General features: G+C 36.2%; 1 protein-coding gene across 1 annotated transcript in view; it reads right to left on the bottom strand.

Moving 5' to 3' along the window:
* KCNK10 (potassium two pore domain channel subfamily K member 10) overlaps positions 1-16,113 on the bottom strand; it is a 972,966-nt gene that overhangs the window by 585,744 nt on the left and 371,109 nt on the right. The window contains exon 3 of the mRNA XM_044074099.1: positions 11,334-11,451. Within this exon, the coding sequence (XP_043930034.1) occupies positions 11,334-11,451 (118 nt within the window). The remainder of the gene's footprint in view (positions 1-11,333; positions 11,452-16,113) is intronic.

Below are 16,113 nucleotides of genomic sequence, written 5' to 3'. Positions count from 1 at the left end.
CTAATAGTTTTTGACTGAACAGTTGAAAATGTGATACACATTAAATGCTGGGGGGGGGGGGGGGGGCAACAGCTTGAAAGATGCACCCAATTTAGAAATACCAGGTGGCTTGGGGGCAGCAGTAAGAATTTGTGAGCACAAAATGGAATTCACTGTGTACACCCCTGCCATGATCAGTGTTTCAAATAGAGAACACCAAGGTCTGTGACTCCAAAAGCAAAAGCCTTGGCCATTTTTTTTGACCAGAGGAAGCTAGCCACCTGAAAAAGATGTCTCTGTTTTTCATCTGGAAAAGGTTATTGATCCATCCAGTTGTAACCTCATCCAGATGTAACTCACCAAGTCATAGTGGAACCAAATAATCCCCTCAGACACTCTGCAATGGTCAGTTGATCCCCTTCATATCAATCCATGCTCACCTTTACACCCTTGCACAGACATGACTATTTTTAATAAAAATATGTGTATTTAATACAAAGTCCAGTAGGACAGAATTTGCTATTCCTTCCACTTAGGACTGCCACCTTTGCAAGATGCAAAAATCAGAAATAAAGCCATGCCTTTTTCTCCTTCTCTTGCCCCACTTATTTTTGTTCATGAAATTGGTTTCACAGTTATTTGTTATGCCAGTGGGAAGTTAGAAAGAAAAAAATGAATAATGTGCTTAATTTGTTTGTGTCTTTCAGCTTTTCCCAGTTAGGGGTTGCCACAGCGGAACTCTGGTCCGCTAATGATTGGTAGTTGATTTTTACGTGGCGAGTTACCAGCCCTGATGCACAACCTTCAATGAAGGTACGCCCATTCACGCATGTCTCCACGCAGAAGACGCTCTAGCTGAGAATCGAACCGGACAGCGTCTTACTGTGAGGCGACAACGCTAACGCAGCACCCTTTGCTTGGGTGAAAGCCCATATACTCAAACTATATTTTCATGAGATAAACATGAAAATAACAAAAACTGAAATCCCGAACTGCGCATTTTTCCCAGGGCAAGTAAACATTTGCCCAACTTGAGGAAATATGTCCTTTTCCCCACTGTAGTGTGATCTTGGAGTTGGTATATATAGTTGGGAGGTGTAGCACCCCCACCTGGGTGACTTTCAGATACTATGGTGTGTTATCATAAAGTTTTGGGCAAGTGTATAGTTGCACTGCGAAAAATTGTGCAGTTCAGGAATTTAGTTTTTATTTTCATCTCGCGAAAATAACATTAAAGTATTTGGGCTTTTGAGCATGCAAAGTAGATCCACATATATATATATATATATATATATATATATATATATATATATATATATAGATACACACACACACACACACACACACACACACACACACACACACACGCATATATATGGGTCTACTTTAAAATAATGAAATACCATAAGAGAGAATTCCACATGATCGAGATGAGTTTATCGAAACTGCATGACAGTGAAAATTTAAAACATTGAATGCTGTATAATCAAAATGTTTCCCCTAAAGTTATGATCATCAAGTTTATTGTTTTCCTTCATTTTTGCAGGGGGGCAAGCCCCCATACACCCCACACCCTTAAATATACCAACTCCGAGATCACACTACCTTGAGAAAATGGCAAACTACAAATGTAGGTTGTATAGACATTGCCAATACTTCTGAGTATGCACGTCGTTACATCCACCATGTCTCTAAAGTAGTATGCTGTACTTTGGATAGGACATTTGCTTCTGTTTTACACTGGTGCTAGTTAGCAACAGTAGGTTGCTTGTTTTCGATTATTCGACATTCGATGTTTTAAATATTCATTGTTATGCAGTTTCGATAAACTTGTCTTGATCATGTGGAGTTCATTCTTATTGTATTCCATTGTTTTGAAGTAGACTCATAAATATATATATATATATATATATATATATATATATATATATATATCATAAAACATTCAACAGACCAAACAATGTTGTAGGAAGTCATGACTTCAGTGCTGTTTAAAAGCTGGAATGCATTTTATTCATAAGGTAAGCGCTTTCATGGTGTCACCACTTCTTCAGACCATAACAGAGAACAGTATTTCACAAAGCATATATATACTCTCTCCAATTAATTCAAATGGACCAATAACAAACTTCAATGCATTTAACATTCTTAAAGACATACAAACAATAAAATACCATACTCCCAATATTCTGTAAGTAAAATCACTTAAAATCACTATATACCTGACAAAAAAAATATGTAGTATTATGCCAAAGAACCATTCATTTCTCATACAACTTGTTAAAATAAAATAAAACTATTTAAAAAGTTTCCTATTCTTCAGAATAGGTCTTATAGGGATTCTGTTATTGAGTCCCTTTCCTCTGTCTGCTTTTAGCCTGATTATTCACCTAATTTCTGAAGTCTCAGTATAGTTGGATGTATCGCCCCCTCTTTCATTTTCCCATATTTCTTCTATTGCTAAGAATCTAAATGTGTGCTGCTGTCTCTCCTGACTAACATGTTTCGCCAGCGCATTGGTAAGGGTCCCTTTCCTAATATTATTTAAATGTTCCCTTATCCTGAACCTGAATTTTCTATTAGTTTTTCCCACAATATGCAGAGCAGACATTGCATACTGCCAAATAGACTATATTCATTGAGTTGCAGTCAGCTGACACTTAAAAGGGCAGTGTTCGTCCTGTATCAGGATGGTTACAACTGTTGGTAGTGTCTATATAACAACACTGGTTACATGCATTACAGGTGCTAGTACCTCTTCTACTATTATTCCTCATTGTTGTTCCCCTTGGATAACACAGCATCCTCTTAATTGTTTTTCTGTTCTTAAAAAGAAAATTCGGTTTGTCACCTACTATATTCCTAAGTTCGTGGTCTGATACTAAAATAGGCCAGTGTTTCCTTATTACATCAGTTACTATGTGCGTATTTCTAGTATAATATGTTGGTACCCTTACTCCTGTGTTCACCTTACCTTTCAATGAAACTGTTCTATCTAAAGTTGTTTTAGATGAAAAATAGGGTTTACCTATATTCTTTCTCCATTCACTAGCCCCTTCTAGTATTTCTTCCGTATGTGTCATTATAGCGCCTCCTTGACAACCTTTCCTTAAATTCAATGAGTTCACATTTAAAGTCATCATCCTTGGCAGTTGACCTCGATGTCCGTAAGGTCTGCCCCTTAACTACATTTCTAAAGATATGTTGTGGGTGCATGCTTCCCCTATGCACAATTACATTTCTATGACAATATTTTCTATGTACCCTAGTTGAAAATTCACCCTCTATATTGCACATTATCTTAACATCTAAAAAATCCAACTCATCATAAGAACTTTTGATAGAAAATTTCAGAAACTGAATGCTTTGATTAATATATGTATGGAAAGTGGTTAACATATTTCTATAACCTTGCCACAACATAAAAAGGTCGCCTACAAAGCGCCTATAAAATCTGAGTTGCGGCCAGTTGTCATTATTCAAAATATATTTATTCTCTCAATTGGCCATCACTATGTTAGCATAACTATTCGCTGATGGGGTGCCCATCGCCACCCCATCTTTCTGTAAGTATAGCTGATGTTCAAATAACATAACATTATTACTCAAAATCAATTCCATGAGATGGCAAATCAAATAAATTCTTACATGCTTCTCACCACTTTCATTGATTAGATATTCCCTTAAATATTCAACTCCCTCTTTATTGGGAATTGAAGTAAAAAGTGAGTGGACATCCAAAGTTACTAGTAACATTCTATGGCTACCTTTCTCTAGCTCTAAAAATCCAAAGTATATACTCCATGTATTTTTTTTTTTGTTAGATATATTTTTTATACATTTTTTAGTCTTCATATCATTAGTTAGGATTACAGGAAACTTTCTTGTTTACATAACTTGTGCAGTAATGAATGAAGCAACACTTAAGTGATTTTACTTACAGAATATTGGGAGTATGGTATTTTATTGTTTGTATGTCTTTAAGAATGTTAAATGCACTGAAGTTTGTTATTGGTCCATTTGAATTAATTGGAGAGAGTATATATATGTTTTGTGAAATACTGTCCTCTGTTATGGTCTGAAGAAGTGGTGGTGACACCATGAAAGCGCTTACCTTATGAATAAAAGACATTCCAGCTTTTAAACAGCACTGAAGTCATGACTTCCTACAACATTGCTTGGTCTGTTGGATGTTTTATGATATATTTTTGAACTGTTTTACCAACAGCTCATTTATCCTTGCTGCATCTTGTTTGGTGTTTTATATATATATATATATATATATATATATATATATATATATATATATATATACAAACACACACACACACACACACACATATATATATATATATATATATATATATATATATATATATGTAAACATGCTAACTGTATTGAAAGATATTTTATATAATTTGTATTGTTTTAAGTATCACTACATCGGCTGAAAATTTTGAGACTAATATACACAGAAAACTAAAATGATGAGGACTGTATGATGAATATGTATTTGTATACTTTTCCAGTACTACGTAACTTACATTTTCCTTAAATAGCTCTTGTTTGTGATTGTAGTTCTGTGCTGGAGACAAAAATGTGCATATTATGTATCTTTTAAAGAATTTTTATTGCAAGAAACTGCAGGCATATCTGGAATACAGAGCTATCATTTTGCTATTATAAAAAGAAGGCTCCCTTTTTAGTATTCAATGTACTTCTCATGAGATGCAAACAATGAAGAGGATTTTGTTGATTAGATAAATCATCTGTTAATTGTCACATTTCACATCTCCTTTGTCACTTGTTAAAGCTAACAAAAGACTTTCTGTCAGCAGAACTTGACAGAAAATGTATGAATCCAGAAATTGTATATAATATAAAGTATAACACTGTAAACTGTAAAAAATAGCAAACAAGCGGGAGTAGCAACAATAACTTTTAGTCTCACCCTTATGTCTTAGCTAAAAAAGTCTTCTAGGCATTACAGTGTCAGAAATAATAGCAATTTTTATACATTCTAAGAAAACAATTATTCAGTCAAATAACCCAACACTATTTAAAAACAAACTAAAATAAAGCAAAAATACATTTAAATGAGGTAATGGTACTAGAGTGATAGACTGCAATTTTCAGTCATTTGTTATTGTTACTGTTTTTTTTATTTTTACAGTTTATATTTTTTGATTTCAAGATATTTTGGTTGTTGATTCACATACAGTATGAAAGCATGCTCTTTAGAGACAAGTGAGACCTCAGAATAAATCAAAATGGCTGACATTAACTAAAAAAATATACATTTTCTGACAGGGTCCTTGAATTGCTGACTTGTCACAAAAAATACCTGACATGAGGCAACTCTACCTGCAACAGTAATTTTAATACTTCTTTTCCATTCCTCTTCGTCATGATTCCCAAATCTATATTTTATGAAGAATATTCCTCATTTGAGTTTTAAAAATTCATTGTTCTGCACTGCCTCATATAGAACCTTTCTGTCAGAAATGCATTAATATCGTTTTAATAAATATCCATGATATGATACTGAATTAAATAATTCAGCAAAATAACTTGTGACAGCATGAAAGAATAATTATTAATCAGGCTGTGAAGTTCCTTGTTGAAGTAGTTAGCAAATCTTCTAGATCTTACTCATTTGTTTCACACTGTAAGAGGTAGTGTTCCAGTCTACATTTTAGAACTGGAAGGTTTAGGGTTATCTCTTCATTAGGGTTATATAGAGCATATGACTATGAGGGATAATTAATAATGTATAGCAGATAGACAGATAGTAGGCAGGCCTTATAAGTGCATAAATCAGAGAAGGCAGGGTTGAACTGAGGTTTCATGGAGGTGGCATCAGAGAAACTGCAGTCATTGGATACAAAATCTTATAACAGAAGACAGAATTACATTTAATCCTTCATGTCCAAGAAAGTCCATGTAGAAGGTTATATTTGAATATGTTTCAATGGAATTCATAGGTGTCCCATTCACTTGATAAAATAAATACCACTTCTGTTGTTCAAACAACAGGATTTGTCAAATACTATTTTGGTAATGTATCCTGCACAATGTCAGCTCTTACAATCAAAAAAGTTGGCTTTCCCACTCTTAGATGTGTCACTCCATTAATGATGAGGTGCAACAAGCTCAGTGGTACTGTATATAACTAAGACATTGTGGGGCTTATCCTCTCAGTAGAGTTTTTGTTAAGCTGAATGCTTTGGCCTGTGTTAATTCAGGCTAGCACTTTTTTATTAAATATCATTTGCTACACATTTACCTGATAACTCAATGTGCAGCAATAACTCTGTAAATCTGGTGGACGTGAAACAGCATCACAACGAGACTTGATGTTTCACAAATCTCAAGTGAGTTAGGGTTGAAAAACATCCTTGCATGTCAGACAATCAAGGGAGGAAGTATTATAATGGCAGTACTAAGAAAGTTACTGATACGTCCTAGAGTGGAGACAGCCATGTTTTAGGCACACAGGGCTTTCCAAAAAAGGTAACAAAGACAAAGAAAAAGGCCTAAGTTTCAAACTAGTTAGGTTATAGCTTACCAGACATTTTGGGTACATGTGTGAATAGTGAAAAAAATCTAGATTTAGGTTGACAGTCTTGGCAGAGGAAAGGATAGCATGTAAGGAGCCAGCCTAAAAGAAAATGCTTTCCTTTATGAAAACTTGAGAATAATTAAGATTGCTCTGAGTCATGTGGACATCAAGGAGATCAATGGGAATAAGTAACAGGTTATCTATAATCTGTCTGTGGTCAGACATGTCACAAATAGCCCAAGATGGCATGAGTGAAAATGACGCAGAAGAAGGACGCAGACAGATTCACTTTAGATCCAACTGAATTTCACAAATGCAGGAAACAATGCCAGCAAATAAACAGACTGCTACATCAATTTCTGAAAAGAATCTTATGTCTGGGTATATGGTAGTCAGATCTACTGATTATCTGACTGATGTAAGCTGCTTTCATTTGAGTCTCTGTGACAGCCTATGGATTTGTGCTACAGATTATATCTACACCTTAGATCAAGGATATTCACATGTTCAACATCTAGGCCTTCAATATTTGTCTTCTTGTGAAGTTAGACTACAGGAGGGGGTGGATCAAGGAGATGGACAGCAAAAGAATAAACAACACTGTGAATGTCCGGGGTCCAAGATGATTCTGAAGGCCAGATGATTCTGAAGGCCAGAAGACTGTGTTTTGTATGTTATTGCAGAAAAGGTATTTTTTACCAGGATTCGTAGGAGTTTCAATGCGATTTAATCTTGGGTCCATTAACACCTTGTTAGTAGCTGCCCTTGGGCTGCTCCCCACTTCTTTAGAAGGGCTAAGCCAGCAAGTCTGTGCATAAAATTTGAAAAAACCCATCCAGTTGTCTGGGTTCTGTTTGAAGGATGATAATGTACCACAATGCTTAACCTGCAGGGGCAGCTTATCTCAGACATTGGGAAAGCAATGGGTAATGACTCTTATCTTTTCACTGTGATCTGTTTATCCAGTGGTGAAGACTTTAATCCCTAGTTTTGATGTCTGCTAAGCTATTAGATTTCCAGAGATATAGGAGATCAAGCAAAACAGGGTCGCTAATGGGGTAGTAGATAACCCACAGATTGCCCTCAAAAGTTTATATAATACACTGAGTAAAGGGACAGAGCTTCTAGCCTAATTTTAGTAGTTCAGGGTCTTTAAGCCTGAAATCTTCTTAGGATCCTCTGGGGCATCTCTAGTTGCTCAATATGTTGAGTGACATACATCCTGAAGGGTGCACTGTACTCTATAATTGGTCTAATCACTGCTGAATATATATATAGGTGCAATGATATGTTTTGATCTGTATGATATACCCTTAGGTATTAGTTGTGCTAAAAAGGAGGATTTCCTGACTACAGTTGCCACATGATAAAACAAGAGAAACTGTTAACCCAGGTCCCTGGCTACATTTTTACTTAGTAGTGGAATACTGCCTAGGGGTTGTTTGTCAAATGAAATGTTACTACACTTTTCCCATTTAATTTTAGAGCCTTTTCAGTATACCAGGCATCGACAAGGGTAAGCTCTTTCCGAAAGGTGCAGGTGTCAGAGGGGGTCTTGAGAATAACAACCAGTTTGTAGCTTTTGCAAACTTAGTTAACCAGAGTTATTCATTCTCACTTTGGAGATCAGAAAAGTAACTGAGGAAGAAGAGGATTCCTGAGGGAGTTTGCTAGTTACCTTCACACATTCAGATAAGGCACCTATCACACAAATTATGTGGAGTTTATCTTTCAGCTAATTTGCTATCTATCTTACCTCATGAAGATGTCTATTAAAAGCATTTAGCTTACAATACATACATAGCATACAGTATCAAAAGTGTTGGCTAAGTCAAGGTATGTTGTGCAAACAGAAAGATGACTGTCAACAGCCTGTGTGACCCTCTTGAAGAAGTTAACTAGATTTAATAGGCAGGTTTTTCCTTTAATGAAGCAAACTGTTGAGGGTCTAGCCTAAAGAGATTTATTATATTTTATTATTTATTTTATTTTACATTTGTTTATCGGGATAGTCCGACTGGATATATGTCCATTTTCAGCGGAGGCCTGGGGAGAAAAGTTCCAAAAGCTCCTTTTGAGGGCAATCTGTGGGTTATCTACTACCCCATTAGCGACCCTGTTGTGCTTGATCTCCTATATCTCTGGAAGTTCCAGATAGAACTTTTTTTATGAAGATGACTGCTGGGTCAGTGGCTGAGACGGTGCTGTCATAGGTGAGATTTTTTATGTCATAATTGATGACATGATTATGATGCATTTCATAACTTTGCAGATCAGGCTCATAAGGCTGATGGGTCTATAATTATGGGGTCCACAGTAGGGCCATCTTTCCTGAGATGAGTCACAACTGGGGTGTGCCATTAAATGAAAACAGATACTGGGACTAAGTTTAGGTTAAACAATTTAAGGAGAGGTTCAGTAAGGGTATATTTGGTGCTGTATATCAAACAACCGGCTATGTTGTAAGTTCAAATATCATCTCATGAACATGTTCCTTGTTAATAATAGTGAGTATAAGGGATTCTGGGATTTGTGGAGTTTGGGTAGATATTTCAGGGTGAAGAGTACACTAAATTTGTTTGCTAGTATATTGGCAATGTCTATTGGATCGGTGTGAGTGGTCCCATTTAGGAGACATTCTGAGCCTTGCTGGTATTATTCCTTAGATTGCTAACCTAGCTAAAGAAGGATTTGTGGTTATCTTTATCTTCATAAGTTAGCCTGAGTTCATGGGGTGCTTTACTAGTCCTAATACTATTTTTCAATTCCCTGGCAATGTTTTTATCTATTATACTTGTTATGAGGTGTTTTGAATTTGCTTTATAATTTAAGGATTTTTTTCCTTAAATTGTTGTAAAGTTTATTTAGGTTGGTAGATCACTTTGATGATTGATTTCTTTAATTTTCCATTGCATTTTTATTGCGTTTTGCTCTGGTTAGGACTACTAAGTCAATGCACTTGTCTAAGTGGTGATAGAACTCTTTTATGAAGATGACTGCTGTGTCAGTGGCTGAGACAGTGCTGTAATAGGTGAATTTTGAAATTTTGTCAGATTTTGATTTCAGAGTCTTTGGAGATTTTGATGGAAAATGTCACAAGTTTATCGTCTATTTTAATGAGGAAGGAAAGACAAGAGGAATGGTACATGTAGAGGGTATCATCACGAGGGCCAGATCTAGAATATTATGTCCTCTGGTGTGTGTAGTAACTATTTGTTCCAGGGAATTTTTGTTCATTACATCCAAGAACTTCTGGGCATACTAACTGGTTAGCCAGCGAGCTGCAGAATGTATGTCTCATTTTTGGAGACGCAAAAACAGTAATGCAGATCAGGATAAAGCACATTTAGGGCAGCTCAGCTATATCTGAAGAAAGATGTTCTGCTGACGTGCAGCCTAACACTGCACATTCTACAACTGTAAGGTAAGTATAAACCTGGTGAGGAGCTTCCCTCTTGGGAAGTACATTTGACAATCTCCCATGATAAATTTGACACAAAATATTTTAGCACTGTACAATATAAAAATATGCTCCCTCACCCTCTACATCAAATACAAACTACAATACACAGAACTGTCCTTACAGGTAGCTGACTTGTAAGTTAGCTCATTGTTTGCTAGTTCTAGAAAATAAAGTCTGGCTAAAAACATAGATCAATCCTTGGTAGTCATTTTTAGAAGACAAGGAAGGAAGGGTCAATCAATGCAAAAAAGAGAGGAAAATCATTCATTCATTCATAGTCCAGTACCCACTTTATCCTATTCACACCTTCATGGGAGCTGGAGTTGATGTTTGCATAGGGCAGAGAACCAGTACTAGTGGGGACACTCAGACATTATAGGAATCAGACACACACACACACACACACACACACACACACACACACACACACACACACACACACACACACACACACACACACACACACACACACACACACACACAAACACACGTACACACAAACTTATGGTCTGTTTAAAGGATTACCAATTCACCTATCATCATATATTTGAGATATTGGAATAAACTGAAGCATTTAGGAAAAAACACTGTGGACACATCAAAGGCACACAGACTCCACAAAGAAGGCATCCACCCACAAACCAAACCAGATCCCTGAGCATTCTGAGGCAGCAACACTAATATGGTGAACAGACACAATAAACAATAGGATGTGGTTTTCAGACACAGAGTTTTGTAAATAAGTGCATTACAGTGGATATAAAATAGTGGGAGAAACATTTTTCTATTGTAAGCCTAGGCTAATAATACAAAGAATATGAGATGTTGATAAAACAACAAACAAGCAAGCATCTCTTGCAAGTGATGACATTAATAATCAGTGTAGATGAACAGCACAGATGATTTACTGCTTCAAGGACCAATGCAGAAAGATTAAACTATATAAAAACAGTGGGAAGCAGTTATCTGCTAATGTTCAAACCAGATCAACTATTGTTTGGTAGTCAGAAATGTTTAATAAACTAATGAAAAAAGAAAACATTTATGATTAATTGCATCAATAAAATAAACAGATGCATGTCAATAACACAGTTGGTTTGCACTCACAGATATCCCACTTATGTTAAGCAAATCCTTGAGCATCTTCATTGTAGCACCCTAACCACAGATATTGCAGGCAATGCCAATCACAAACATGGTTAATAAAAAATACAATGATGGAGCCCTGTTTTCTTCAAGGATATGATACAAGGAGACAGAGATGCCTTTATCTGAGTTCACTGAAACCCCAAAATAATATATACATATAAGATTTTTTGTTTAAATTACCTATGGTGGTGATGACAGTTCCAGCAAAGAAAAAGGCACTTCCAAGGTCCCAGTGACTGGCACTATTTGATGAATTTCCTACTGGACTAACTCCTGCACTTGAAGCATCTATAGCATGCTGAAAGCAAGAAAGAGAAAGTGGTAAGAGATGTGGCTCCAAAGTAAAGAGAAAGTGGTAAGTGACGTAGCTGCAAAGTGAACATAGTAAATAGTATATTTAGTTTGTACAACAGGTCCTTGCAAAAACAACTCTGACATGTCCAGCATCAGCAAATATTTGCACTCTTTTATTTTTGTTCCATTAGAAGTTAGTCATGTTTCTTAAGCAAAATGTCACAGTGAAACCATAACTACTGTGCAAAATTCAACATGTAACAGTAATGATGAAACATTAAACCCATATTATCAGTTCTTGGCCAAGTGCTTTAAGCTGCTTTTTTTAACTAAACACTGAAAATAGTTTATGGTCAAATGACTGAAGCTAAATTAGTGAAATGTCTATTCACAAATGCAAGTAGTCAAAAATGGCACTTGACAAAAAAAAAAATACTTTTATGTGAACAGGCACAGTCCCATATCCTCTAAACAGAGAGAAGTGCCCTGTACCCTCTTCTTAGCTAGACTCAGTGGTGAGGTCAACCTATGATGGAAAAAATTACTATATTTTGTTATGATGAATTTCCAGATAAGTATTTTCACAGAGCTGGGTTCAGTGAATTAAAACTCATTACAGCCGAGTGATGCCTCCAGGCATTTTCTGCGGTTACCTCCTACTGCTCCTCCAGGCATCAAATAATGATTGTTCATATTTGCATTAATAATTCCAAAACCATGTTACATACAAGGTACCAGGATATTTTGTCTTGAATTATATGTGATGACAAACACAACTGTATTGATATTTGACTTCTCTCAATGAGTATTTGGTAGACCTGTAAGGTGATAACTTCATTTTTTAAAGGCTCAAGCCACGCCCACTGGGAGTTAAAGGTACACAATCAAACGAGCTGTACCGGAGGGAATTCATCAAACTCTGACCTGACAAAAATAAATATTACCACTGAAAAAAAATATAGGTTGCAAATATTACCACTGATAAAAAGAACATGCCTTCTAACATTAAACATTATTATTAATGAAAAGAATATACCTTGTTAACATTACCAAGATGAGCATACCAGACTAACATTATTGCCACCACTAAGTAGAATATACCTCATTATCAGTAAACATATTTCTACTGAAAAGATCACAGATCACTAACATTACCGTTGAAAATAATTCATTTTGTTAACATTATCTCGGTGCACCATGTCTTTTCAGTGGCTATTAGTCCATAGAATTCAGTACAGTCCTCATCACCCTTGCCAGTTGTCCAGCTCAGGTTAGTCAATTACAAGAGCAGTGAGAAAATATGATTCATGGACAGTTATGGCCTTTATGAGAATGACTTCAATATCAGCTCACAACTATGGCTCTGAGTTGAAACAATAGCACTAACGAACTTTCAATGTTGTTGAAAAAACAAGTTTATTACTCTACAAAGTTTTCAGGAAAAATCCTTTCTTCAGTGTGTATGCATTAGTTAAAATCAACAGTCACTTTATACAATTCAAAAATCCAACAGCCCAGCAGAAAAACTCATTCAATCAATCAACTGTGGTGCAGCTAAAATTTTAAAGCCATATAACGCCTATAACTTCAGCATATAAAACATACATAAAAGACCATACCTATAAAAAGTATGCATGTACAAACATTCCTAAACGAATGGTTATATTTTGCTTCACTTTCAGTATAGGCTTAATACTTATAGCTGCATTTAAGCCTGGTCTAGAGTCAGCATTTAAACGTGTAATCCATTCATATTCACGAACCTCTAAAGCACTATTAAGATCACCTCTTCTCTTCCTTTTCATTATTACATTAATAACCCTGAAAAGAAAAGTGTGCTCATCTCCTGCTTCACTAATATGCTTGTAAAGAGCATTTGCATCTACCTTATTCCTTATTTCTGATTTATGTTCAATAATCCAGTCTTTTAGCTTCCTGCTACTTTTGCCTACATTAAAGGCAGGGCATTTCGTATGAGGCCAGATAGATTATATTTATGGTATAACAAGTAGCACACCCATTAAATCCGATCTCTTTTCCTGTTATCGGGTGTTTAAAAATATTGTTACTCTGTATCTTTGCAACTCGTACAATTTAAACAAGGGAAAGTGCCTGTTTTAGCACTTCCATGTTTCTTACATGGATTCTTTAAAAATTTATAACATAAATTTTTTTTTTAAACTTGGACAATTGTGATATGCAAAGAGAGATTTATCACCCACCAACTTCTTAATATCATTAAAATGTTCCAATTCCTTTCTATAATCTGTTGTACACCATTGGTTCTTCTATTGTATTTGGTAACATATCTCATGTGTTTATTTCACTTTTCCTGTCAGAAGGGCCATCCATATCTTTACACTGTGATGAACAATAAGGCAAAGCTTTATTCCCTGTCATACTTAAAACCTCACTTCTTGTTTGTTTTAACAAGGCTTCCCCATAGCCTTCTATTGTAAAGTCATCAATCATATCATTTATTTGATTGTCATGTTGTACATTTTCAGTATTTAGATGACAGGCTCTCAGCATCTGTCCTTTGACTATACCTCTAAACACATGGGGTGCATATTACTATGGATGCACTGACCTTGCTTGTCTGTTATTGGATTTGCTTAGTTTGCTGTTTGTGGAACTTTTCTTGCAATGCACGGTTTACCATAGTGCTGGACTGCTTTTTTGTCTTTTAAACAATAGCACTGCCAGACATGACAATGCTAGTTTTTAAATGCTGTTGCGATTACCCATTGTACAATACATACGTATTTGTATATATATATATATATATATATATATATATATATATATATATATATATTATATATATAAAGTTCTGAAAATTCTAAAATCATATGGTCAGGACTGTATGATCAAATTTGTGGAAATTTGAACATAAAAAAAATAAAAATAAAAAGTTTTGTTTTTTTTTTACGTTTTTTCAGGGGGCAAGCCCCCCTGCAAATTAAATATACCAACACCAAGATCACACTACAGTGAGGAAAAAAGTACATTTCCCGAGCCATACTGTACTGTGATCTCCATTCAAAATATTCTAAGTTTCAAAACTTCGATCATATGGTTCCGACCATATGAATTTCGAAGTTATATATGTACACATGCATACATACACACACACACATATATATATATATATATATATATATATATATATATGTATATATATATATATATGTATGGATCGGATCCTAGTCACATTGCCAAAAGTACAGTTGTACGAAACTGACTTTGCCAAGACCATCCCTCTGAAATTACACTTGTCCAAAATGGCACTTTACCGAAACGGTAAACAGTGAAAACACAGTCAGTAACCTTTCTCTAATTTTTGCATGGGGGCAAGCCCCCATGCACCCCCATGTGGGGGGGCTGCTCCCCCCAACACCGCCTGCTAATTATATAGACTAACTCCGAGATTGCACTACAGTGACAAGAAGGGTATATTTTATATAAAACGGAATTCACCAACAACAAAAGTCCAACCAAAAAATGTGAAATACGGCCACAAACAGCTTTAATGACAGCACAGCACAAATCCCAAATATCCAGTAAGCACTTTTGTCAGACAATTGACTTCTTCAGACTGAATAATGGTTAACCACAATTCATACTTATACAAAAACAAGACTGCAATAATTCCAATAAGTAATCATATAATTAACTAATTAATCTAATTACAATCTATTGACATATGAGATGACGGAGGACGAAAATAGCTATCTACAAAAAGAGCTCTCCGATGAATGGTTCTCATGTTAAAGAGGGCACAGAACTGGCAACGGGCTATGTTGTGGTCTGGGCCTAAACAACTGACACAGTATGAATGGAGGGGATTTGCTTTCTACAGGTGAGACAATTGTTAACTTTTTCGGACATCGGTTAGTGCAAGAAAAAGATATCCTCAACGGGGTACTTAGCTTCAGATGCTTTCAGCTGTGATCCAAACTTTGGTAGTGACTGACTGGCACACTTGCTAACTGCTTCTGCTACAGGCTCCATGGCAAGAAAGACTGATGCAATGGCATCAACTGCCTTATTTTATGGCACTGACGATCTCACATCAATCTACAGGCGACAGCAGCTGATGCAGAAAAACATTGACTCTGGTATTCGGGCTGGCCGAGGGCTACCACAGCAGGGATAACCCACAGGTGATGAATGCAACAGTGAAACACGAAGAACATATACCATGTCTCAGTCAAGACACAAAATCAAGAAGATAAGTTACTTTGACTACACAGTGTAAACTTTGACTATTATCCAGATGACTGGGGGTTAATTAGCAACCCTGGCATTGGTGTAGCTTTAGAGGGGATGGGAAGAATGAAAAAGCTGTGTCCACCTGCACCTCTCTCTCTGTTGGGATGGCGGTCGTGCCTGGAGGTGTAAGGCTACCATGCCACTGCTGGTGATACTGGCAGGATGGATAAGGGCACACTAGGGAGGATAAAAGGATGCAGCCCAGACAGTTGATGTGCAACTGCTGAGGTGGAGCATAGCCTTGGAATATCATACTGTATCCTTTTTGGGGGGGTGGAGCCCCAGATAGGTACATCAGCACAGTGGTGGGATTTTTACATCATAGTGTCTTACTGCAGACCCTCACACACACTAGGAATGGAATATCAGACAGGGAAGGCTAAGGTTGTAT

The sequence above is a fragment of the Protopterus annectens genome, chromosome 6.part0 (assembly GCF_019279795.1).
Source record: "Protopterus annectens isolate FY-2018-M chromosome 6.part0, PAN1.0, whole genome shotgun sequence".
In the NCBI taxonomy this organism is placed as follows: Eukaryota; Metazoa; Chordata; order Ceratodontiformes; family Protopteridae; genus Protopterus; species Protopterus annectens.
Note: the sequence above shows the minus strand (reverse complement) of the source record. Positions and strands in the feature narration are given on the sequence as shown.